Source organism: Schistocerca americana, chromosome 1 (genome assembly GCF_021461395.2).
Source record: "Schistocerca americana isolate TAMUIC-IGC-003095 chromosome 1, iqSchAmer2.1, whole genome shotgun sequence".
In the NCBI taxonomy this organism is placed as follows: Eukaryota; Metazoa; Arthropoda; class Insecta; order Orthoptera; family Acrididae; genus Schistocerca; species Schistocerca americana.
The window spans coordinates 288427871-288455771 of record NC_060119.1 but is presented as its reverse complement, the minus strand read 5'-3'; the positions used below and the strand labels follow the sequence as shown (position 1 = coordinate 288455771).

General features: G+C 43.7%; 1 protein-coding gene across 1 annotated transcript in view; it reads right to left on the bottom strand.

The window, feature by feature from the left end:
• LOC124594859 (protein singles bar) overlaps positions 1–27901 on the bottom strand; it is a 145146-nt gene that overhangs the window by 75526 nt on the left and 41719 nt on the right. The window contains exon 2 of the mRNA XM_047133326.1: positions 11781–11934. Within this exon, the coding sequence (XP_046989282.1) occupies positions 11781–11934 (154 nt within the window). The remainder of the gene's footprint in view (positions 1–11780; positions 11935–27901) is intronic.

Below are 27901 nucleotides of genomic sequence, written 5' to 3'. Positions count from 1 at the left end.
TGGGGTGCGTCATCTACAAAACTCCATCCACATAACACGAAACATGTACACTGAAGCGCCAAGAAACTGGTTTAGTCATGCGTATTCAAATAGAGAGATACGTAAACAGGTGGAATACGGTGCTGCGGTCGGCAGCTCCTATATAAGACAACAAGTGACTGGCACAGTTGTCAGTTCGGTTACTGCTGCTACATTGGCAGGTTATCTAGATTTAAGTGAGATTGAACGTGATTTTATAGTCGGCGCACGAGCGATTGGACACTGCATTTCCGAGGTAGCGATGAAGTGCGGATTTTCCCGTTCGACCATTTCACGATTGTACGGTGAATATTAGGAACCCGATTAAACACGAATTCTCCGACATCGCTGTGGCCGGAAAAAGATTGTGCAAGAACGGGACCAACGACGACTGAAGAGAATCTTCCAACGTGGCAGAAGTGCAAATTGCTGTAGATTTCAATGCTGGGCCATCAACAAGTGTCAGCGTGCGAACCGTTCAACGAAACGTCATCAGTATGGGCTTTCGGAGCTGAAGGCCCACTCGTGCAGGCTTGATGACTGCATGACACAAAGCTTTACGCCTCGCCTGGGGTCAATACCGACAATGGACTATCTATGACTGGAAACCTGTTGCCTGGTCGGAAGAGTCTCGCTTCAAATTGTATCGAGCGGACGGACGTGAACGGGTATGGAGACAACCTCATGAATCCATGGACCCTACATTTCACCAGGGGATTGTTCAAGCTGGTGGAGGCTCTCTAATGGTGTGGAGCGTATGCAGTTGGAGTGATATGGGACTCCTGATAGATCTAGATACGACTCTGACAACTGACACGTACGTAAGCATCCTGTCTGATCACCTGCATCCATTCATGTCCGTTGGGCATTCCGACGGACTTTGGCTATTCGAGCACTGCAATGCGACACCCCCACAGAGTGGCTCCAGATACACCCTTCTGAGTTTAAATATTTCCGCTAACCGCCAAACTCCCCAGATGTGAACATTATTGAGAATATCTGGGATACTTTGCAACATGGTGTTGGAAAGAGATCTCCACCCCTCGTACTCTTACGGATTTATGGACAGCCCTGCAAGATTCATGGAGTCAATTACTTCCAGCATCAGATATTAATCGAGTCACGCCACGTCATGTTGCGGCAGTTTTTCGTGTTCGCGGGGGTCCTACACGATATTAGGCAGGTGTACCATCTTTTTGCTCTTCAGTGTAGCAGGGACTGAAAATACCTTCTGCTTTGTATGCTTTTTCTACCACCCAGCATTACGTTATAAAACGGTCATGTAGCTTTCTATTTACCATCTGAAGATGAGCCTGAAATAAGTTGGGTTGGGGTTGTTTTGGGGGAGGAGACCAGACAGCGAGGTCATTGGTCTCATCGGATTAGGAAAGGACGGGGAAGGAAGTCGGCCGTGCCCTTTCGAAGAAACCATCCCGGCATTTGCCTGGAGCGATTTAGGGAAATCACGGAAAACCTAAATCAGGATGGCCGGACACGGGATTGAACCGTCGTCCTCCCGAATGCGAGTCCAGTGTGCTAGTAACTGCGCCACCTCGCTCGGTCTGAAATAAGTATTGCAAAAAAATGATTACTTGCAGTTTTCTGTGTCTATACTGAACTATGCAACCAGGGAATTCTTTGCAACTGCTATATTCTTATAGGAATTGCTTAAACGACCGAATCTCCTTCTCCTCCTTCTCTTTGTCCATCTCCTTCTCCCCCTTTCTTTGTTCACATTTTCCTCCAGCTTTCATTGTCCATCTTCTCCTCATGCGCCATGTCTCTGTTCATTACCTCTTCCTCCCCCTCCCCGTCCATCGACAGACAAACCGTGGATTTTCACATCAGAGCACATGACATCATTTTATTTCTCACAGTCGGTTTTAATAGTAAACCTGTACATTGTTATTTAGAAAATTACATAGGCTGTGACGGTCTGGATGTTTATTAGATTATCGGGTAAAAACGTGAAGTAAATTGGTCAAGAATTTTTCGAGATTTTTGGTGATAACATTTCCTAATAAACACAGGTTGTTTCAAAATGTCACTGACAAACTTCGAGGAAATGTGAAAGATGTCTTGAGGAACAAAATCAGAGCAGGAACCCGTGTCCGGAAACGTCATCCAACGACGCAACGGAGGGTCGAAGCTACAGGGTGATTCCGCGATGATGTTACAAACTTAGAGGGATGATGGAGAAAGATAAATGTATCAATCTGATGTAAGGGATCCTGGTCCAGAAACGACCAAGTCTGAAGTCTTAAGCGAAAATCGTTCTGATACCTCTGACAGTGGAATACATTTACTGGTACTGCTAAGATTGTAGGGTAGGCAACTGTTCAAAGACGGTAGCGCGGGCCAAAACAAGAAAAATGTCTAGGAAACATGCGCTCTCAAATGCATACTGTAAGAGCTATGAGCACTCGCTGAACAGAGGAGAGATGTGTTTCACAGTAGCGAAGTTGAAATAGTGCTAATAGCGCCTGAGGTATGCATTTTAGAGCCCATGTTTACGGGACGTATTTTCCTTGTTTGGTTCGTGCTACCACCTCTAAGAGTTGCGTACCCTACAGTCTTAGCAACAACAGCAGCGGTACATGCAGTCCTCTGTCAGAAGTATCAGAATATTTTCTTCTTATAGCTTTCACCTCCTTCGTTTCCGGACTTTGGTGCCTTACCTCAAATTGATACATTTAGCCGGCCGCGGTGGCCGTGCGGTTCTGGCGCTGCAGTCCGGAACCGCGGGACTGCTACTGTCGCAGGTTCGAATCCTGCCTCGAGCATGGGTGTATGTGATGTCCTTAGGTTAGTTAGGTTTAAGTAGTTCTAAGTTCTAGGGGACTTATGACCTAAGATGTTGAGTCCCATAGTGCTCAGAGCCATTGAACCATTTTTTTGATACATTTATCCTTCTCCATCATCCCTGGAAGTTTGTAACATCACCACAGAATCGCCTTGTATGTGCATAAATACAGGATGATTCTTATTAACGTTTAAGAAACCCTGCAGCGACTTATATGATGCTGAGACGTATCATTTAATATAAGGCACATGGGGCCGCAAATGTCGAGAAATACCCCAAAAGTGGAAGACAAATGTTGAGCATGTGAAGTCACGTCCGAAACACTGAGTGTATTTTCGAGCCCGAGAGTGAAGGGATGACTGAGCGAAGCAATAATTGATTTCAAGAAAACTGTGCAAATTTCGAGGTTCTTTTGTAAACGTGATCTGTTGTAAACATGTAAGTTACAATATTATTGTCTGCGGTGTAACCATGCAAAATCTGTTCTAATTTTGTGTTTCTCTTATTTTCTCCCTTACTTTTTTCGCTTACAGACATTATGCAGTAATGAAAACGTAGGTCATTTATTGGTAATGACGCAGTTCGGAAGCTTATACTCATTTACTTATGGCGCAATACAGTGGGTTTTTGTTGTAGTGCACTTCGCAATAAACCAGGGGAGACAGCAAGATCGGTGAATGAATTAATGTAAAAGAACAATTGTCTCACGCAGTGAAAAAATGCTGCCTACTGAATGCAAGACACAGCCCTGAGCCCCAGGTGACAAAGTCGTGCAGGTAGGCACGAGGCCAGACCGATGTGGACACTTGCCTCGGGTTGGGATGATCAGGTGCTACAGACAGATAGGCTCAACCGCTGCACGTGCGGTGAGGTATCTTATCTGGTGACGTCACATGTTCAACACTTGCCACCGACTTCTGCGGTATTTCCCGGTGTTTGCAGCACGATGTGTCTTGTTGCATTATATTACTTGTCTCAGCGTTATCTATGCCGCTTCGGAGGTTTTTAAACGTTAATAAGAATCATCCAGTATCCAGGTACCGGCGCCTCTGTGTGTGAGTGTGTGTGTGTGTGTGTGTGTGTGTGAACACCCAAATATTTATTAGACTAAGTTTAAAAATCTGAAGTAACTCGGTTAACTACTTTTCGAGATTTCTGGTAACAACCTTAAACTACGACTTTCCTTTGTATAGTGATATAGTAGATAAACAGCCATGGGTGTTTAAATATCCCGAACGGAAACGCTTAATGACTTACTGTTTCGAGTAATAATTTTCAGAACTTTTAACATTGCAGCGCGTCAGCAATCGTGAATAATTTAATGATTATAAAGAATCCGCCTCGATTGCAAATAGAAACCGAATGTTGACCTAGGTTTTAAAAAAGCTTTGAACTGACGTCGTACGTCTCTTCACGCATATACACATAACTTTGCATACCATTTTGGTAACACCTGATAGCACTAATCACTTGACCTCTGCCGGTCAGTAGATAATAAGGGCGATGAAAGCGACGTTGCACGTCCTTTCACGCCTGTATATTAAGCCCGTTACATTATTTGACCTTTCACGTCAACAGCTATTAGAACATAAAGGTAGTTTGTCTGTTCCACGCTACATGCGTTCACATACCTCACCTGATTAAGCTTTATGGTTCAGTACCTCAAGTACCTGATTTTAAGACACTAGTTTAGCTTTAGGTTCTTTTTACACTATTTTGGTACGTATCCGATAACACTATTCAAAATGACCTCTGTCGGTCATTAGATATTAAGGGCGATGAAGGCGACGTTGTACGTCCTTTCACGCAATTACATTAAGCCTGTCATACTAATTTCACCCTTTTCTGGTCAATAGCGCTTAGAATTTAATATAGTAACTTTACACGCTTATCCAAGCGTAGTCATCAAATACTATCACCGACCCCAAGTAATTGAAAAATGGGTTATTCATCCCCCATATTTTTAGCCTGCTTCTAGATGATGGTATTTTGTCTGTCCTGCGTGCATGCGTTTTGGCCATGCGTGGAAATTGCTATTCCACATATATAGTTTCAGCCTATCCACGTTCTATAGTTCTACAAAATCGTCCTCGAGGTAGGACATTATACATACACACGCATTAACTTCCTGCGCCTCTGACCCGGTCATTGGATCGCTTTCGTAACACATTTTATGCCAATCACATGGAAGATGATTTCTCAATTTGTGCATGCGCGTTCCTCTCCGACATTCTCACAGCCTAGCTGCCGGCGCCACCTCAGTTTACCTGAGAGCCCGCGGTCCACCGAACGTTGGCTGGGGTGAGGAAGCAAAAATTGGTTCAAATGGCTCTGAGCACTATGGGACTTAACTTCTGACGTCATCAGTCCCCTAGAACTTAGAACTACTTAAACCTAACTAACCTAAAGACATCACACACATCCATGCCCGAGGCAGGATTCGAAGCTGCGATCCGTAGCGGTCGCGCGGTTCCAGACTGTAGCGCCTAGAACCGCTCGGCCACCCCAGCCGGCTGAGGAAGCAAGCTTCTGACGTTTGAACTGAGTACAGCTATTGACATGGTACACACGTACTGTTTGTTTTGCATTTTATGCGAGTCTTTTGCCCTTTTGGGCGTTCTGTATTAATGTTGGACCATGCCTCTTTAGGCAGTTTGCAGTTTTAATATGTTCCGAAACCTAGGTCAACATCGGGTTTCTATTTGCAATCTAGGCGAATTCTTTATAATTATTAATAATTTTCAACTTTTAAGGGTACCATGTTCTCAAGTCTCGGTAAGCGCTCTAAACACAAGACACTCGAAGTTTGCAGGCGCCTAGAGTGTGTTTTGCTACTGAGACTGCGCTGTTGATATCATCCACTGGTGGAAAATAAGAGAGGCATTCAGTAAGTAACGCAACATTTTTTTTTTTCCTCGGCCAGTTCGGTTGGAGAAATGCAGAATTTATTGTGGGACATCGTGGAATACTCCCGTTTTAGCCCCTACAGTTTCATGAAATTCCCATAGGCGGCGGCGCTATATGTGGCCCACAAAATGGCCCCTGTAAGGGAGGGGCTCCGAAGCAGAGTTGCTATTGAGTTTCTTTTGGTGGAAAGCCAAAGTATCGCAAATATTCACAGGCACTTGTAGAATGTCAACGGAGACCTCGCAGTGGACAAAACTACGGTGAGTCGTTGGGTGAGGCGCCCGTCGTCATGGCAACAAGTTCGCGCAAACCTGCCCATCTCCCGCGTGCCGGCCGCCCGCATACACCTGTGACTACTCCTGCATTGTTGCAACGTGATGACTAGACCTCGGATTTTAGGTAAAATCCTATTTTGTTCCTCATTAAGTAAAGGCAATAAAAGCTGTACATACACTATTTACGCCAATTTATGATCGGGAACGCTAGTTTTATAGAACCCAAAATACCTAATTTCAGTTTAGTACCTGATTGTACTTAAATTTTAAAAATCCAGTTAAATAAAGTTTTTTATGACTAACATTCTCTTGCGGTCTTCCCAGCTAAGACGGCTTTGGCTCTGAGCACTATGGGACTTAACATCTATGGTCATCAGTCCCCTAGAACTTAGAACTACTTAAACCTAACTAACCTAAAGACATCACACAACAACCAGTCATCACGAGGCAGAGAAAATCCCTGACCCCGCCGGGAATCGAACCCGGGACCCGGGCGCGGGAAGCGAGAACGCTTCCGCACGACCACGAGCTGCGGACCCCAGCTAAGAATTACGCAGATATTTTATTGAAAATTTTAATTTTCTAGTACCCAAAATTCCTAATGTCATGTTAGAAACTGATTGTACATCATTTTTAAAAATCCTAAAAAGACCTAATTTCATGTTAGAACCTGACTCTATCTAATTTTTAAAAATCCAGTCAAATAAAATTTGTATGACTAAAACCACTCTTCTGGTCTTCCCGGCCACTTAGAAAACAGTAATTGAATGATAACTGGTTTGTTTGCGTGCGTGAACGCCAATCGTGAGTGAGACGACGACAGAACACGCCAGGCCGTGCCCGCCCGCCCTGCTCCGCAGAGCGTTGTCGCTCGCTGTGAACCGGGAGGGCACGGACGAGCCTTGTGGTCTGCCTCCGCCGCATTCCTGCCCTGTCGGAACAGCCTGCTTAAAACGCCTGCACCGTTTTCATTCAGTCGGTCAGCGTGCTGCTTGCATGTGGTCAAATATTTCACAGCGACAGTCCACTTGTGGAAAGTGAAGCATGCCGAAAGTAGACAGCTCCAAATCATCTCTGATTCGTGAGTGGTTAAAGGAATTTCCTGATTTCTCCACAGACGGTAGAGTTACTCACTGCAATGTGTGCAACAAAGACGTAAGTAAAATGTTAACCTTTTAACTGCTACGCCCACTCAGAGAACAAAACAAAATGGTTCAAATGGCTCTGGGCACTATGGGACTTAACATCTGAGGTCATCAGTCCCCTAGAACTTAGAACGACTTAAATCTAACTAACCTAAAGACGTCACACACATCCATGCCCGAGGCATGATTCGAACCTGCGACCGTAGCGGTCGCGCGGTTCCAGACTGTTGCGCCTAGAACCGCTCGGCCACCCCGGCCAGCTCACTCAGAGAACAGTGAAGCCGCTGTTTTTCCCGAGTTAACTTGGACCAGACACGTGCAAATGCAAAAATATTTTTTCTAAACCCTTAACGTAGGTTAATTTTGCTAAGTAGATCTCGTACGTAAACTCTTTGACAAAGTATTTCTCATTTCATTTTGCTTTTAGGTACGTTCTGAGCAGAGGTCGCATTTAAGTCAGCACATCGCAGGGATTAAACATCAGGAAAATTTAATAAATAAATCAAACTTGAAACAGACGTTTGTAACTAAACCAAATGCAACAAATAAAAACGAATTTCATCTTGACCTGTGTCGAGCCATTGTTGCAGAAAACATACCATTCAATGCCGTTGAAAATAGCTATTTCAAAAGTTTTCTCGAGAAATACTGTCACCGAAGCATTCCATCAGAATCCACACTGAGAAAGAACTATTTAGATACTATACAATGAGCAGGGTAACTGCGATTCATAGAAGAGGTGACAGAAAAAATCAACTTGGTCCCAGATCCTATTGGTATGAAAGTTGGTGAGAAACTTAAGACATTGCTACAAAAGAAAACCAGGGTTGACCACCCTCTGCATAGTGGATGACATCGTGTCAAGTAAATCAACAGAACATGAGTGTGCGGTCTCAGTGCGCCTAATACCGTCATTTAAATATGCTCTCGTGACCTGTTAACTTGGAACGCTTATTCTCGGCATATAAGATGCTATTAACAGACATAGACGCAGTTTCTCAACGGAAAATCTGGAGAAAGTGTTAGTTATTTACTGTGACTGTAATTATGGACATGGACAATAATATAATGTGGATTTTTGTCAATCTATTTATCTTTCTAGACAGTAAAATGTCAGATTTTGACAACTATTTTCTAATTTTTATAACCTATTTTTGTAAGCGACAGAACCTATTTTAGGTACCTAATTTAAAATTTTTAGAACCTAAAAGTCCGAGGTCTAGTGATGAGACTCTCATTTGAGGTGATCGACAAATCACAATCAAGCACCCCGATGCTCAACTGGACGCCTCTGTTGGTAGTGCCTGACACATTTCAGTTGGGCACTCAAAGGTATGTGTCCGCTGGGTTCCCCGCAATATAATAGAAGACCATAAAGAGCAACGAAGAACCATCTGTGCGGATTTGCTTGTTCGTTACGAGGCTCCTTTTTTCTGTCGAACATCGTCGTAGGTGATGGACTATGAGTTCATAACTTAGAACCGGAATCAAAACGACAGTCCCCTCAGCTGGTAAAGCCATGGCGATGGTCTTCTGGGACTCTGAAGAGGTTATTCTGTTTCATGTCCTCCCTCAAGGTGCAACGATCAACTCAGAAGTGTATTGCGCTACTCTCAGGGAATTGAAGAAATGACTGCAGCGTGTTCGTCGCCACAAAATTGCAAACGAATTTTTCCTTCCCCATGACAGTGCAAGGCCTCACATAAATCTGCACACTCGAGAGGAGCTCACAAAAGTTCATTGGACTGTTCTTCCTCATCCACACTACATCTCGGATCTCGCACCTTCCGCTTCACATCTGCTTGGCCCAATGAAGGATGCACACCGCGGGAAGCAGTACGTCTTATTGATGGAATAAGACGTTGGCTCCGGCGTCGACAGCAGCGTGGTACCATGTTACAATTACGAATAACTTAAATTGGAACGATGACATAGATGATGTTGTGGGAAAAGCAAAACCAAAAGGACCGCTATCTATTGCCAAAACACTTAGAAAATTCGAAAGTTTACTAAAGACACTGCTTACACCATGCTTGTCCGCCCTCTTCTGGAATATTGCAGAGCGGTGTGGAATTCGCATCAGATAGGACGGATGACATCGATAAAGTTCAAAGAAGGAGGAGGGGGAGGAGAAGCAGGAGATTAGACTTTAACGTCCCGTCAACAACTGGGTCATTAGAGACGGAGCACAAGCTTGGATTAGGGAAGGATGGGGAAGGAAATCGGCCGTGCCCTTTCGAAGGAACCACCCCGGCAAATACAAGGTGTACATCTTTGCTTCCGCCGTTTGCCGATAGGTGGCGAAAACGGTAAGTAGCCGTCGAAAGAAACAGATCGCAGACGTCAGGCAGTTACCTTGGACCTCGGTCAACATAACCTCATTCAAACATTAGTCGATTTGTGTCTGCACCATAAAGTTGGTCTTCATTTAAAATGTCAGTTTACGAGCCTAATTCTTGGGATTTGTGGGAAACGTTACTGTTTTGTTTCAATGTGAAGAAAACAGCGGCTGAGTCTCATCGAATGTTCTCACGTACGTATGGTAAGGACGCTGTTAGTGAAATAATGTGTCGCGAGTGGTTTCAACGCTTCAAGAACGATGATTTTGACGTCATAGACCGGCATAGTAGTGGAAGAGAGAATGTTTTCGAAGACGCAGAATTTGGAGACATTGCTGAGTGAAGACCCATGTCAAAGGAAAATTGGCACGATTAGTGGGAGTGACACAGAAAGCCATTTCAAAATGTCTCAAGGCTATGACATCGATAAAGTTCAAAGAAGGAGGAGGTGGAGGAGGAACTTGGGTCCCGTGTGTGCTGAAACCAAGAGACGTTGAACGGCGTTTGTGTATTTGTGAACAGTTGCTTCAGAGGCAAAAACGGATGGGATCTCTGCATCGCGTTGTGACCGGGGACGAAAAATGGGTTCATTACCATAACCCTAAACGCAAAAAATCATGGGGATGTCCTGGCCATGCTTCCACGTCGACGGCCAAACCGAATTTTCACGGCTACAACATCATGCTCTGCGTTTCGTGGTACCAGCTCGGCGTTGTGTACTATGAGGTGTTAAAACCAAGTGAAACAATCACAGGTGCTCGTTATCGAACGCAATTAATACGACTGAGCAGAGCATTAAAAGACAGACGGCCGCTATACAGCGAGAGGCACGATAAAGTGATTTTCAGCACGACAACGCTCGACCCTACGTTGCAAATGAGGTCAAAACGTGCTTGGAAATGTTAAAATGGGAAGTCCTCCTCCACCCACCGTATTCTCCAGACATTGGTCTCTCTGACTATCACCTGTTTACACCAATGGCGCATGGTCTGGCTGACCAACACTTGCGATCTCATGAAGAAGTCACAAATTGGATCAATTCGTGGATCGCTTCAAAAGATGAATAATTTTTTCGACGCGGGATTCGTACAATGCCCGAAAGATGGGAGACAGTAGTGGCCAGCGATGAAAAATACTTTGAATGATACATGTGTAACGAGTTTGTTTCATTAAAGCCTCAAATGTTGGGGAAAAAACGGCGGAAGCAAAGTTGTACACCTTTTACCTAAAGCAATGTTGAGAAATCACAGAAAACCTAAATCAGGTTGGCCGGACGGTGGTTTGAACCGTCATCCTCTCGAATGCAAATTCAAGTTCAAACTAGGGCAATTGATTTTGTACCATCGCGAAATAGAAGGACAGAGTGCCACGGACATGATATGTGAGTTGGGGTGGCAATCATTATAACAAAGGCGTTTTTGCTCGCAGCAGCATCTTCTCTTGACTGCGGAAACATTCCGTTGGTGCCCACCTACGCAGGGAGAAACGATCATCATGATAAAATAAGAGATGTCAGAGCTCGCACAGAAATATTTAAGTGCACGATTTCCGCGCATGCCGTTTTCGAGAGTGGAACGGCAAACAAACAAATTGAAAGTGTTTCGATGAACCCTCTGTCAGACACTTAATTGCGAGTTAGAGAGTAATCATGGATATGTAGATGTGGTGGCCAGACGTCGTCGAATAGAACATAGATAAATATGCATGTCGTCAAGTTTCAGTGCAGTGCAACATCGGACCACAGTCCCATCCCAATGCCACACAAATCTGGATATTGCACGACTTGACCAGCCAGCCAAATGGAAACCAACTATCAGCTCCTTTGAAACTTTGTCAGGCGATGAAAATCCTGCCTCACTGGAGTATGGCGTGATTGAGCATCCTTTACAGAGACCAACCAACACCTGACACTATTCATGCCGTTAATTTATTCTACCATGCGAGATAACAACATTAAACACGAAAAACACTAATGCATTCTGTTGCCGTTCTACCAGTCACAGAGAATTGCAACTCTAATCTTACATAACTGCCACTGGAATGTACGAGTACGTTAAGGAAGTTACATTGACATCCGGGAATGTCTTCTGGGTGCTTCACTTTTATGAGGCAGCGTAGTTTTATGTTATCTGAAGATGATCACATGATCGAAACCGATAGTTTGTAATGGTGTATTTTGTCAGCAGCTCCTGGCGGGTTTGCAGTATGAGTTTCTAATTTATCCAATAATCACTGTCAAATTTTATGATGCTGATAAAGCTGGAATACATAATGAAAGGGCAGGAGTACTTACGGCCTCGGCGACCTTGATCTTGCCGGCTGTGGTGGAGAGGAAGGCAAAGTGCAGGCAGCTGCAGCAGCGGCAGCAGCCGCAGCACGGCACGCCACCCGCCCCACCGCTGCTGGGGGCCGCCTGGCGCACTCTCACCACGCGAGGACCCGCGATCCTGCACACAGCGCGGCGGAGCACGTCAGCACGTGGGCGCAGTAACAGTCAGGCAAACTGCCGCATTTCTTAAAGCGAGTCAGACGACGTCGCACCTTCACGGAAATCCGAACATGTTCGCTGGCGCTGTAGCCTCTTCATGTAATGAGATGTAAATACACTCTAAGACCAAAAACACAACGTACCACGAAGGAATTATCGGAATGGGATGGGAATCGGTAGATGTGATGTATAAGTACTGCCAACAAATGATTAAAATTCCAGAAAAACCGAATGATTTACTCAAGAGAAAGAGCATTACAAACTCAGCAAATCAATAACGCGTTGGTCCACACTTGGTATTTGTGCAATCAGTTATTCAGCTTGGCATTGCTTGTTAGAGTTGTTTGATGTCAGCCTCAGGGATACAGTGCCAAATTCAGCCCAACATTTGGCCCTTGTGCAGTTATTCAGCTTGACATTGATTCATAGAGTTGTTTGATGTCCACCTCAGAGATATAGTGCCAAATTCAGCCCAACATTTCGCCCTTGTGCAAGCAGTTATTCAGCTTGGCATTGCTTGTTAGAGTTGTTTGATGTCCACCTCAGGGATTTAGTGCCAAATTCAACCCAACATTTGGCCCTTGTGCAAGCAGTTACTCAGTTTGGCAATGATTGATAGAGTTGTTTGATATCCACCTCAGGGATACACTGCCAAATTCAGCCCCACTGACGTGTCAGGTGGTCAGATTTCCGAGATGGTACGAGGTCCCGGACTATAATGCTCCAAACGTTCAAGCGCTGTCAACTGTCGAGAGCCGGGCGCGGTGGTCTAGCGGTTCTAGGCGCTCAGTATGGAACCGCACGACTGCTACGGCCGCAGGTTCGAATCCTGCCTCGGGCATGGATGTGTGTGATGTCCTTAGGTTAGTTAGATTTAAGTAGTTCTAAGTTCTAGGGGACTGATGACCACAGATGTTAAGTCCCATAGTGCTCAGAGCCATTTGAACCATTTCAACTGCCGAGAGATCCGATGACCTTCCTGACCAAGGTAATGTTTGGAAACCAGGAAGACAAACAGCAGACTCTGTCGCGTTGTGCGGGCGGGCATTATCTTGCTGAAATATAAGAGAAGGGTCGCTTGTCATGAAGGGCAACAAAACGGGACCTAGAGTGTCGTAGACGTACCGCTCTGCAGTAACAGAGTCGCGGATGACAAACTATGAGGTTCTGTTATGAAAAGAAATGTCTCTCCAGACCATCATTTCTGGTTGTCGGACCATATAGAGGGGCGACAGTTAGTTTGGTATCCAAACGCTGACTGGGGCGTCTCCAGAAACGTCTTCGCTGGTCATCGGCTCACTTCGAAGCACGACTCAAAATGGTTCAAATGGCTCTGAGCACTATTGGACTTAACATCTGAGGTCATCAGTCCCCTAGAACTTAGAACTACTTAAACCTAACTAACCCAAGGAGATCACACACATCCATGCCCGAGGGAGGATTCGAACCTGCGACCGCAGCGGTCGCGCGGTTCCAGACTGAAGCGCCTAGAACCGGTCGGCCACCGCGGCCGGTGCACGACTCATCACCGAAGACAATTCTACTTCAGTTACTGATATTCCTTTGGTTTTTATCCGTGGAATCCATACAGCAAAGCGATACTTCGACGATATTCTACGTCCCGTTTTGTTGCCCTTTTTGGGAAGCAATCCTCGGCTTATATTTCAAGAAAGTAGTGCCCGCCCGCACTCGACGAGAGTTTCTTCTGATTGTCTTCGTGCTTTCCAACCCTACCTCGACCAGTAAGGTCGCCGAAACTCTCCCCAATTGCTAACGTTTGCAGCATTATAGGCAGGACCCTACAACCACCTCGAAATTTTGACGATCTAACGCCCCAATTGGACACAATTTGGTACGATATCCATTAGGAGGAGCCGGCCGAGGTGGCCGAGCGGTTCTAGGCGCTACAGTCTGGAACCGCTCGACCGCTGCGGTCGCAGGTTCGAATCCTGCCTCGGGCATGGATGTGTGTGATGTCCTTAGGTTAGTTAGGTTTAAGTAGTTCTAAGTTCTAGGGGACTGATGACCTCAGAAGTTAAGTCCCATAGTGCTCAGAGCCATTTGAACCATTTCAATCATTATGAGGATATTTAACAACTTTATCAATCAATGCACAGACGAATAACTGTTTACATAAGGGCCAGAGGTGGACCAGCGCGTTATTGACTTGCTCATTTTGTGAAGCTCTTTCTATTGACTAAATTAAACAATTTTTTTTCTGAAATCGTAGTCATTTGTTCGTCTGTACATGTAAGTCACATCTACCAATTACCATCCCATTCGGATAATTCTTTCGTGGTACGTCTTTTTTGTCTTTTATTTTTTTGTCTTAGAGCACACAATTACTCTAGCTCCAAATGTCGAAAACTACAAGGCCACTTTATTCACAAGTGGAAGGACGAGCTGAAATTGCATTTTCTGCACAATATTTTACATTCATAGGCAGTGTGATATCAACTATAAGGAGATAAAGACAAACCAACCATCCACAGTGAGTAGTTAGTATCGTTGTTGCAATACCGCAACACACGTTGTCAGAGCGTCGTGGAGGGTTGCTGAAGATTTTTTCTGTTTTTAGTTACCAGTGTTTTGACTGTTTTGACCTGACCTGTCACTAATTCCTCTCCCGCACCAACTTCTTCGTTGCAGAGTAGCACTTCCACCCTACAAACTCATTCATTGTTTGGATGTATCCAATTTCCATCTTCCCCTCGTTTTTACCCTCTATGCCCCCCTCTAGTACCGTGGACCTGATTCCTCCATGTCTTAGCACATCATTTATCATCCTTCCCCCCTCTTTGTGGTTCTGCAACAGAGTTTTCCCATTATTAGCTGAAATTTCTTACAGAACTCAGTTTTCCTCCTCTCTCATTCCGTCTACAGAGCCCATAACCTCCCGTGGCACTGTCTTCTAGACCCTCCCCTATTACTGCAGTCCAGTCCGCTATTATTACTACCTCGCCATCTCCCTTTATATACAGAATTACCTGTTCAATATCCTTATACACTTAAGAGCCAAAGAAATTCGTACACCTGCCTAATATCGTATAGGGGCCCTGTGGGCACGCAGCAGTGCCGCAACACGACGTGGCATGGACTCGACTGATGTCTGAAGTAGTGCTGGAGGGAAAAGACACCGTGATTCCTGCAGGGCTGCCCATAAATCCGTAAGTGTACGTGTGGGTGGAGATCTCTCCTGAACAGCACGTTGCAAAGCATCCCAGATATGCTCAATAACGTTCATGTCTAGGGAATACGATGGCCAGCGTAAATGTTTCCACTCAGAAGAGTGTTCCTGGAGCCACTCTGTAGCTATTCTGGACGTTTGGGGTGTCCTGCTGGAATTGCTCATGTCCGTCGGAATGCACAGTGGATATGAACGGATTCAGATGATCAGACAGGATGCTTACGTATGTGTCATCTGTCGGAGTCGTATCTAGACCCAACACCATTACAGACCCTACATCAGCTTCAACAGTCTCTTGCTGACATGCAAGTTCCGTGGAACCATGAGGTTGTCTCCTTACCCGTACAAGTTCATCCACTCGATACAATTTGAAACGAGACTCGTTCGACCAGGCATCATGTTTCCAGTCATCGACGGTCCAATGTAGGTGTTGACGGGACCAGACGAGGCGTAAAACTTTGTGTCGTGCAGTCATCAAGCGTACGCGAGTGGGCCTTCGGTTCCGAAAGTCCATATCGATGATGTATCGTGGAATGGTTCGCGCGCTGATACTTGTTGATGGCCCACCGTTGAACTCTACAGCAATTTGCGGAAGGGTTGTACTTCTGCCACGTTTAAAGGATCTCTTCAGTCGTAGTTGGTCCAGTTCTTGCAGGATCTTTTTCCGGCCACAGCGATGTTGGAGATTTGATGTTTTACCGGATTCCTGATATTCACCGTACAATCGTGAAATGGTCGAACGGGAAAGTCCCTACTTCATCGCTACCTCGGAAATGCAATCTCGCGCGCCGACTAAAACATCACGTTCAAACTCTCTTAAATCTTGATAACCTGCCACTGTAGCAGCAGTAACCGATCTGACAACTAAGCCAGACACTTGTTATACAGGGTGTTACAAAAAGGTACGGCCAAACTTTCTGGAAACATTCCTCACACACAAATAAGGAAAAGATGTTGTATGGACATGTGTCCAGAAACGCTTAATTTCCATGTTAGAGCTCATTTTAGTTTCGTCAATGTGTACTGTACTTCCTCGATTCACCGCCAGTTGGCCCAATTGAAGGAAGGTAATGTTGACTTCGGTGCTTGTGTTGACATGCGACTCATTGCTCTACAGTACTAGCATCAAGCACATCAGTACGTAGCATCAACAGGTTAGTGTTCATCTCGAACGTGGTTTTGCAGTCAGTGCAATGTTTACAAATGCGTAGTTGGCAGATGCCCATTTGACGTATAGATTATCACGGGGCAATAGCCGTGGCGTGGTACGTTTGTATCGAGACAGATTTCCAAAACGAAGGTGTCCCGACATGAAGACGTTCGAAGCAATTGATCGGCGTCTTAGGGAGCACGAAACATTCCAGCCTATGACTCGCGACTGGTGAAGACCTAGTACGACGAGGACACCTGCAATGGACGAAGCAATTCTTCGTGCAGTTGACGATTACCCCAATGTCAGCGTCAGAGAAGTTGCTGCTGTACAAGGTAACGTTGACCACGTCACTGTATGGAGAGTGCTACGGGAGAACCAATTGTTTCCGTACCATGTACAGCGTGTGCAGGCACTATCAGCAGCTAATTGGCCTCCACGGGTACACTCCTGCGAATGGTTCATCCAACAATGTGTCAATCCTCATTTCAGTGCAAATGTTCTCTTTACGGATGAGGCTTCATTCCAACGTGATCAAACTGTAAATTTTCACAATCAACAGGTGTGGGCTGACGAGAATCCGCACGCAATTGTGCAATTACGTCATCAACACAGATTTTCTGTGAACGTTTGGACAGGCATCGTTGGTGATGACTAGATTGGGCCCCGTGTTCTTCCACCTAGGCTCAATGGAGCACGTTATCATGATTTCATACGGGATACTCTACCTGTGCTGCTAGAACATGTGCCTTTACAAGTACGACACAACGTGTGGTTCATGCACGATGGAGCTCCTGCACATTTCAGTCGAAGTGTTCGTACGTTTCCCAACAACAGATTCGGTGACCGATGGATTGGTAGAGGCGGACCAAATCCATGGCTTCCACACTCTCCTGACCTCAACTCTCTTGACTTTCACTTATGGGGGCATTTGAAAGCTCTTGTCTACGCAACCCCGGTACCAAATGTAGAGACTCTTCGTGCTCGTATTGTGGACGGCTGTGATACAATACGCCATTCTCCAGGGCTGCATCAGAGCATCAGGGATTCCATGCGACGGAGGGTGGATGCATATATCCTCGCTAACGGGGGACATTTTGAACATTTCCTGTAACAAAGTGTTTAAAGTCACGCAGGTACGTTCTGTTGCTGTGTGTTTCCATTCTATGATTAATGTGATTTGAAGAGAAGTAACAAAATGAGCTCTAACATAGAAAGTAAGCGTTTCCGGAACATGTCCACATAACATATTTTCTTTCTTTGTGTGTGAGGAATGTTTCCTGAAAGTTTGGCCGTACCTTTTTGTAACACCCTGTATAGGCGTTGCCGACCTCAACGCCGTATTCTGCCTGTTTACGTATCTCTGTATTTGAATGCGCTTGCCTATACCAATCTGTTCTGTATTATATTTGAGTTTGGCAACAAAAAATGTCAAATGCCCAACAAGCCAGCCAAAGGCAATGTATTTAAAGTCAGGGGAAAATTTCCAACCCGTTCACAAAACTGTGTCAATATCTACCATATTTAGGGTGATTCTCGCAATGATAGAGATTATTTAAAAATCCATTTCCAAATGGTAACGTTTCCTTGCGTACATATATGTGTGCCATGTTCGCTTCAGCACTACAGACTTCGCATGAAGCTGAAAGAGTCAGTTTTATTTTATATTTCTAAGCAAGAGTTGGATAGGTTTCGGTGATAACTTCTAGCCACATAACTCTAATATTTGTGGGTAAAATCTTTGCCTGGACATTTCTTCATTTGTGTGAGGATATTTGACTGCCATATGATGCTTAGGGTCGCGTGGAATTAATTGTTGGTAAACTCTTGTTGAGGATTACTTCAATGTGTCTTCTCCAACGTAGCTTTTTCCCATGTAACAGATGTACACGTGTCTGTAAATTTGTATTCTGGACCGAAACACGGAAATCTTTTCTGTAATACTTCTTGTGCCTTCCCTGAGTATACTGCTTGTATGTCTTAGGAATATTGCCATGCAATTCTGATATGGATTTCTCAGCACCAGTGCGCTTTTGATACATCGAGAGGCTGTGTTGAGAAAAGGCAATTTGAAGAAACTGAACCTTCAGACATGACACGCCCCCACGAAAAGTATTTATCCCGCATATATTTCAGTTGTAGGTCGGGCTGCAACTACAAATTGAGCTTTCATAATACATTAGCACTGATGCAATAAGTAATTTGACCCCGTCTAGACTTCAAAGGCTTTGCTCTTTAATACCAACTAAGTTCTAAACAGTGCCTGATGATCCTGCTCAATTGATTTTTTTGTCACTGTATACAACCAAGGGTGTTGCCGAAACATTTAGACCCCATCTCGATGCAAAATGATTTATCCATGCTGATTCTGACTCCGCTGTATCTTTGGTATTCGTTGAGCATGTTAGCCGCGCTGACCTCACCTTGCACATCATTTAAGATTAGACTGAGACCGTCTGGGTGGGCGATTACTGTGATCTTCAGCCCGCAGTCACAGCATCCCTTCAATTTTGTCCGTAATTTTTGAAGAAGAAATTCTGTTCCCATTGCATAGAGAGAAGCAAACAAAGGACCCTCTGTAGCTGCACTATTTCGGAAAGGTTAAGGTGCGTACATTTCGTACACATACGTTGATGATTTCAAGGAATTTCCTATAAGACCCCATTTTGTCCATGCCCCTTCAAGGTAGTCAAATTCTATTCTATCGCACGCTTATTGGAAGTAGAAAAATGCAGCATGCAAACTTGTCTTCACTTCCCAAGTCATATGGACAGGGTGCAGATAGTCTTGTGGCAGTGAATATTTGGTAGATTTCCAAGAATATTGGCAATTCAGTTTTTTGTAAACTTTTATTGACCCTTGCGGATAATTTGTAATCGGAGTTGTTTAAGGTAATCGATTACGTATAATTGGTGGCAGTGGTTTCCTCCAGAATCAACACCATTTAAATACCCGTGAATTCCGCCGGTGTTGATAAGCCTCGCAGGATTTCATAGCAGCTTTTTACTAGTGTGCTTACCACCTCCAACGAGTTCAATGTCTCAATGATGCGGTCTTTGTTCCTAGAACCATGTTTTGTCAGTGGCTGCAATAGCAGGCTGTAGTCGACCCTCGTTTCGCATGTAACATTTTATTTCCAGACGAAGCAGGATTCACACGCGCTGGTGTGTTTAACTACCATAATACACACTTGTGGTGTGAAATAAACCCACAAGCTGTTCATGAGTCACCACATCAGCAACGTTTCTCACTGAATGCGTAGTTACGGGTACTAGGCGATTAACTCACTGGGCCACACACTCTTCCATCTTAATGGACGGAGATACCTTAGAGTTCTGCGGCGTCTCTTCCAGGATTGCTTGAGAATGTTCCCCTTCAGCAACGTTAGAGTATGTGGTATATCCATGACGGAGCTCCGGCACATTTTGCTGCTGGTGTGAGAAGGCATCTAACGCGCAGACACGGCCAAAGATGGATAAGTCGAGGCGGACCTTCATCTTGGCCGGCAAGATCTCCTGACCTAAATCCTCTGGAATAATTGAAAAGCCACGAACGCTTCAATCGTTTATTAGGTGACCGGTCTCAGCACTCTGAAGATGCCATCATCAGATCTGTGAAGGTATAACATAACAGATTTGAGGGAGGGCTTAGTTCAAATGGCTCTGAGCACTATGGGACTCAACTGCTGAGGTCATTAGTCCCCTAGAACTTAGAACTAGTTAAACCTAACTAACCTAAGGACATCACAAACATCCATGCCCGAGGCAGGATTCGAACCTGCGACCGTATCGGTCTTGCGGTTCCAGACTGCAGCAGGGAGGGCTTACACGAGTTAACTATATACATTACAATTATTACAGAACCACATACCCGAAACGTGGCGTAACATTTATAAAACCATATGGAAATCATGGCATATGAGGCAGACCATCTGATAAAATCGTTGTCACAACCAATAAAAATAATAAAAAACTGCTCTCATAGTCGTTCTTTCCATAAAATATAAAACTGAAGTCACCAGATAAAACTACCACTGCTCGCCTAACACCGGTCGGCATCATCACCGCCCTATTACGCGCAGGCTTATAGTAAAGTTGTGTTTTGGTAGTAATGAGTGGTCATACCGTGGGACTGTGTATGCGCTGCTTGGACAGCGCTATCTGGTGGCCGGTTGTGAACCGCTAGAACCACAGCAGGTAAGCCTGCGCGGAATAGCTCAGTGATGATGCCGACCGGTTTTAGGCGAGCAGTGGTAGGTTTATCTGGTGACTTCAGTTTTATATTTTACAGAAAGAACGACCATGAGAGCAGTTTATTATTATTTTTATTGGTTGTGACAATGATTTAATCAGATGGTCTGCCTCATATGCCATGATGTCCATATGGTTTAATAAATGTTAATCCACGTTTCAGGTATGTGGTTCTGTAATAATTGTAATGTACATAGTCAACTCTTGTAAGCCCTCCCTCAAATCTGTTACGTTATACCTTCGCAGATCTGATGATGGCACCTTCAGAGTGCTGAAACCGGTCATCTAATAAACGATTGAAGCGATGGTGGCTTTTCAGTTATTTTAATAACAAAGTGATCGCCTCACGACACACCATGTGTTCACTGTAAATCCTTTGGATTTTTGTGTCTGGGGTGACCCTCAAGCAGAGTGTACAGCCCACCCGTTAACACAGTTGAAGAACTGGAGCAAAGAGTTGTACACGCTTCTAAAAAAAAAATGGTTCATGTGCTGTAGCTCTAACTCAGCACCCAGCTCAGTTCAAATGGTTCAAATGGTTCTGAGCACTATGGGACTTAACTTCTGAGGCCATCAGTCCCCTAAAACTTAGAACTACTTAAACCTAACTAACCTAAGGACATCACACACATCCATGCCCGAGGCAGGATTCGAACCTGCGACCGCAGCGGTCGCGCGGTTCCAGACTGTAGTGCCCAGAACCGCTCGGCCACTCCGGCCGGCCCAGCTCAGTTCCGCAAGTATAAGTTCACGAAGCGATGAGGAGAGTCGAGTAGTACTCAGACAGAATAGGAGAGTTTTGGTGCTTTACGAAACTTTGATCGATCACGCTTTATACATTAATCTCTTGGACATGACTTTGTTGTTGGCTTTTCATGTTGGTTAGTCTAAAGGGTGCAAATGGCTGTGAGCCCTGTGGGACTTAACATCTGAGGTCATCAGTCCCCTAGAACTTAGAACTACTTAAACCTAACTAACCTAAGGACACCACACATCCATGCCCGAGGCAGGATTCGAACCTGCGACCGTAGCGGCCGCGCGTTTCCAGACTGAAGCGCCTAGAACCGCTCGGCCACCGCGGCCGGCCATGCTTGTCAAAAATTCTGGAATGATCCACGGGTTTTCGAAAGAATTCGAAATTAATTGCAGAGACGAGCACAGGATTGCATCCAGATGCAAGGAAAACACTTCGAACACCTCCTTTAACAGGATCCCATACGTGAAATGTGAACTAATTGAGATGTACAACCAAATAGTAAAGTCTAAATTTCAAATTAATGTGTACTAACTAGGACGATGTTTACAATGACGTCAGTGGCGGCTTGGAACCACACAGTCGTGATTATCTCGCAAGCGGCACGTTTGCAAACCCGTGTTTACTGGGACATTTGTGCTTCTATTATCGTGTACTTTCCGCCGTGTAGGTTTGCACCATACTTTCTGATGTACCCTGTATATGAATAATCCTGTATGTTCTACACCCACCCCCAACCCACTTGGAAGATGAAACGGTGGGATATATTCTTTTCGTGTTGGTACTTCAAGCTAAGACATTAATTAAAATAACCACACATTAAGATTTTTGGCATAAAATTGGTAGTCAAAGGTTAAATCAAGAAGACGTTAGTTTGTCTCCAAGCTCTCCATTAATTTTGAAACATACTTAGCACAGGACGCTAAACTGGTAACTTGTTCAATCAATTGTTCTTCAAATTTCCTCTATTCCGATACAACCCTGTACAGCACAAATAGCGAAACATTTAAGCGGAACCAACAATGAATGCTGTGTGCATTATGTCTTCATCATCCACCTGCTCGACAATGTCAGTGCCTCATACGCCCAGTAAGGACGGCTGCGACAGAATATGTTACGTGACTGCTAGAACCAGCACCTACTGTGGAATCATCAGCAAACGCTACCAACCAGGGGGCATCGTTCCGCTCTATGGAGGTGGCACGAGCAACAGCCGCTGCCTGAGGAAAACGTCCCCTTGCACTGGCGCCACCAACACCACACGTCACGACGATAAGAGGCCGATTCAAGGAGCCTCCAGTCCCCATTGTTTGGGCTCCAGTGTTCACCCCTAGCGTTTGGGCGCCAGCATTCTGGCTACAGTGTTCGAGTCTCCACAGTTGTCAATCTTTGGTCGACGTCCAAAGTCAGCTTAGTTGAGATAGAGTTGCGAGTACAAATGTAACGCACTCAAGCCTCCACTTGTTATCAGACAATGATTAAAGTTCAAGTAAGACTTAGTAGCAATACCTATACGCATTCGGCTACTATCTGGATTTATTTCTTGAGAGTATTTTTGTTCTGTCATTACAACTAAAAAAATTCGTGATTTTTTCACCAGACGCGTTTCGATTTATTGAGGTAAAGCATCATCAGTGGTCTGTAATTAAGTTATTTACATTTTAATTTGCTTTTAGATCGAAAAACAGTTCGTCAAGGATAGGCTGATTTCTACTTACGGTGATTTTTCGGCTGGTTTCTCGCTTACATCGGGAAATGCCATCTGCTAGCACGTCGTTGTTTTCCTGTGTGTTAGACACTGATAAACATAACACAACACAATACTACACAGAACACTGCTAGCAGTGTGCTTGCGTAATTCTCAGAGCACCGCTGACCACCAAACTCCCCGGATTTAAATCCAATCGAGAATCTGTGGGACCAACTCGATCGGACTGTTCCCGCCATAGATCCTCAACCGAGAAACCTAGCGCTCCTGACCACAGTACTGGATTCTACATTGCTCCAAATTTCTGTCGGTGTCTTCCAGGCACGCGCTGCAAAAGGCGGTTATTGAGGCTTTCGACGGGAGGTCATGTTAATGTGAGTGGACAATGTAAGTTCTCGTGGCAAGTGTATCTCGAAAACATATCACGGAAATACAATGTGAAGGTGACTGGAAGACTTAAATGTTTAGGACGGGTACTGGGAAAGCGTGGTTCACCTGTAAAGGAAATCCAGACAGTAAAGCGCTGCTACGATCGTAACAGATCACACTTGACCACTTAGCAACAACTAATCCTGAGTTAATAACGAGCATCAAAACCGATTAAGGTATTAGTGAACACAGGGCCGTCTTAGCGAAATTGAATACTGTAATCCCCAAACCTTCGAAAAATAAGCGAAAAATATACCGACTCAAAAAAGCAAATAAAAATTCACTTGAGGCCTTCTTGAGGAACAATCTCCACTCATTCCAAATTAATAATACAAGTTAGACCAGATGTGGCTTAAATGCAAAGAAATAGTATTGGCAGCAATTGAGAGATTTATACCAAATAAATTAACAAACGACGGAGCTGATCCTCCTTGGTACACAAAACGGGTTAGAACACTGTTGCAGAAACAACGAAACAAACATGCCAAATTTAAACACACGCAAAATCCACAAGATTTGCGATCTTTTACAGAAGCTCGAAATTTAGCGCGGACTTCAATGCGAGATGCTTATAACACTTGCCACAACGAAACTTTGTCTCGAAACCTGGCAGAAAATCGAAAGAGATTCTGGTCGTATGTGAAGTACGTTAGCGGCAAGAAACAATCAATGCCTTCTCTGTGCGATAGCAGTGGAGGTACTATCGAAGACAGTGCTGCAAAAGCAGAGTTACTAAACACAGCCTTCCGAAATTCCTTCACAAATGAAGACGAAGTAAATATTCCAGAATTCGAATCGAAAACAGCTGCCAACATGAGTAACGTAGAAGTAAATATCCTCGGAGTAGTGAAGCAACTTAAATCACTTAATAAAAGCAAGTCTTCTGGTCCATACTGTATACCAATTAGGTTCCTTTCGTAGTATGCTGATGCATTAGCTCCATACTTAACAATCATATACAACCGTTCGCTCGACGAAAGATCCGTACCCAAAGACTGGAAACTTGCACAGGTCATAGCAATATTCAAGAAAGGTAGTAGGAGCAATCCACTAATTTACAGGCCCATATCGTTAACGTCGATATGCAGCAGGATTTTGGAACATATATTGTGTTCGAACATTATGAATTACCTCGAAGAAAACGGTCTATTGACACACAGTCAACGTGGGTTTAGAAAACATCGTTCCTGTGAAAGACAACTAGCTCTTTATTCAAATGAAGTGTTGAGTATTATTGACAAGGGATTTCAGTTCGATTCCATATTTCTGGATTTCCGGAAGGCTTTTGACACGGTACCACACCAGCGGCTAGTAGTGAAATTGCGTGCTTATGGAATATCGTCTCAGTTATGTGAGTGGATTTGTGATTTCCTGTCAGAGAGGTTCGTAGTAACTGACGGAAAGTCACAGAGTAAAACAGAAATGATTTCTGGCGTTCCCCAAGATAGTGTTACAGGCCCTTTGCTGCTCCTTATCTATATAAACGATTTGGGAGACAATATGAGCAGCCGTCTTCGGTTGTTTGCAGATGACGCTGTCGTTTATCGACTAATAAAGTCATTAGAAGATCAAAACAGACTGCAAAACGATTTAGAAAAGATATCTGAATGGTGCGAAAAGTGGCAGTTGAACCTGAATAACGAAAAGTGTGAGGTCATCCACGTGAGTGCTAAAAGGAACTCGTTAAACTTCGGTTACACGATAAATCAGTCTAATCTAAAAGCCGTAAATTCAACTAAATACCTAGGTATTACAATTACGAACAACTTAAATTCGAAGGAACACATAGAAAATGTAGTGGGGAAGGCTAACCAAAGACTGCGTTTTATTGGCAGGACACTTAGAAAATGTAACTGATCTACAAAGGAGACTGGCTACACTAAGCTTGTCCGTCCTCTTTTAGAATACTGCTGCGCAGTGTGGGATCCTTACCAGATAGGACTGACGGAGTACATTGAAAAAGTTCAAAGAAAGGTAGCACGTTTTATATTATTGCGAAATATGGGAGAGAGTGTCACAGAAATGATACAGGATTTGGGCTGGACATCATTAAAAGAAAGGCGTTTTCCGTTGCGACGGAATCTTCTCACGAAATTCCAATCACCATCTTTCTCCTCCGAATACGAAAATATTTTGTTGACACCGACATACATAGGGAGGAATGATCACCACGAGAAAATAAGGGAAATCAGAGCTCGTACGGAAATATATAGGTGTTCATTCTTTCCGCGCGCTATACGAGATTGGAATAATAGAGAATTGAGAAGGTGGTTCGATGAACCCTCTGCCAGGCACTTAAATGTGATTAGCATAGTATCCATGTAGATGTAGACGTAGATGTAGATTATGGCCCATGCGATAGATGGCTTAATAACAATGCTCCAGGGAAAGTTAGAAAGGAAGGTCATATTGTTCCGTGAAACCCCGTTGGGCATCTTTAGAGAAGGGGTATTCGGGGGAGTCCGTGTCATGTTTCAGATAACAATATCGTCTATTTCGCATATATATAATGTGAATAACAGGAAATGCTGTCCTATGTTTCCCAACAAAGGGACAAATTCTTTCAATATTTATGTATCCGTTGCAAACTGTGTTGATATAGAATGTTGCCGCATGTAATCACAGACAAGCCCACACATACGAGAACATAGCTCCTTTCGAAACACACTTACAGTAGTCCTATTACTTTCCTCCGAGAAGCCGGCCGAAGTGGCCGCGCGGTTCTGGCGCTGCAGTCTGGAACCGCAAGACCGCTACGGTCGCAGGTTCGAATCCTGCCTCGGGCATGGATGTGTGTGATGTCCTTAGGTTAGTTAGGTTTAACTAGTTCTAAGTTCTAGGGGGCTCATGACCTCAGCAGTTGAGTCCCATAGTGCTCAGAGCCATTTGAACAATCCTCCGAGAATTTTTACAAGAACGAAATGAACTAATCTTTATGGAAAAACAAAATTCTAAGCTAAGTAGTGTAACGTTTCCTGGAAAACTCACACATTAACAAACTGAAATTTATTTGTACCATATACGCCACTCTGAGCAATTTGTATATAATGTAATTATTTAACAAAAAATATTATTGAATTTTGTGTAAAAGACATTTGTTATTATTGTAATATTTTTTGTAGTAATATTCTCTCTGTATTTAGGATGGTAATATTTCTATATTAAATATGTAATTGCGAAATGTGTCAATATCTGAGATAACAGAGATGTGAAATTCAGCCAGAGGGAAATAATGTCGTGAAATTACAAAGAAATGTTAATAGTCAGCAATACTATAAAAGCACAATGCACTATGTATTCTTTGGTCTTCCTCGTTTAGAGCTGAAAGCGGTAGGAAGCTGTATCGATGTATTTGGTGAATGGGTAGACGTCATTTGTCTGTATCTAGATTTAGCCGCCATTGAAGGAGAAATTACGAATTAATGTGAGTTGAATTATTGCTTGATCTAAATATATCAGAATTTATAAAAAGTGTGTATTATTACTGTAAATTAGCTTGCCCATGTCATCTATAATATTTCTTTAAAGAGTTTTCAGCATTTTTTTTAGGGGTGTTGCTGGGCTGTGCCGCGACCGATCGATTTGCAGCGGCGGCACATTTAAAAAATTGTTCCGCTAAAGGAAAAATCAACCAAACCCGTAAATCGGGAACAGATAGATAAACATTAACAGTGAACTAAGAGAATGTTCTTCTTTTACAGCGATCCAGAGACTGACTGAGATTTTAAAAAAAATAGTTACACATTTGTGCATTCTTAGACGGATAGTTAACGTCGAAATTTAACAATTTTGGTTCTTTCAAATAACTTTAATGTATAGCGAAGTAGGTTTGATCAGTGATAATTAAATGTCGGCTTGGTAATAATTAACCATTTTCTGCTAATAGTGATAATCTTGTGTTCAAAAGCTAACGCCGGGAAAGAATTCAGTAAAAATATTTAACAAAAAAATCCACTGCATTTAGAAAATGTGTGCCAAGGCCGAATGATGTGAAAAATTTAATTTTCAACCAAATATTCTTATTCAGTTAATATGAGTTCACGTAACTTTTAAATGTACGTAATTCTTTTGAAAGTGAAAATTTTTATTACCACACGTAAATAAGAGAGAGGTTCTACAACAAAGTTCGCACGCAAAGAAAGTAAGGTAAAGAAAATTAACTTAAAAACAAATAAAATTCTTTAACGAAATTTACACAGCAATTTCGTTAAATTGGCGCCCAACGTGGGGCCTGAATATGCAGTGGCCACTAAATACCCATGAGATAACTAGGGAATTAGTATAGTCGAACTTTGTTGGAGAACATTTAATAATTTTTCCATGTATTGTATGTATTGCATAACCAATATTGTGTGGTAATACCTGTATATGATTTTTTGCATGAGAACACTATATACCCTGAGGCAAGCTGAAGAAGAGAGCTCATTATTTCGATAAATTAATTACCT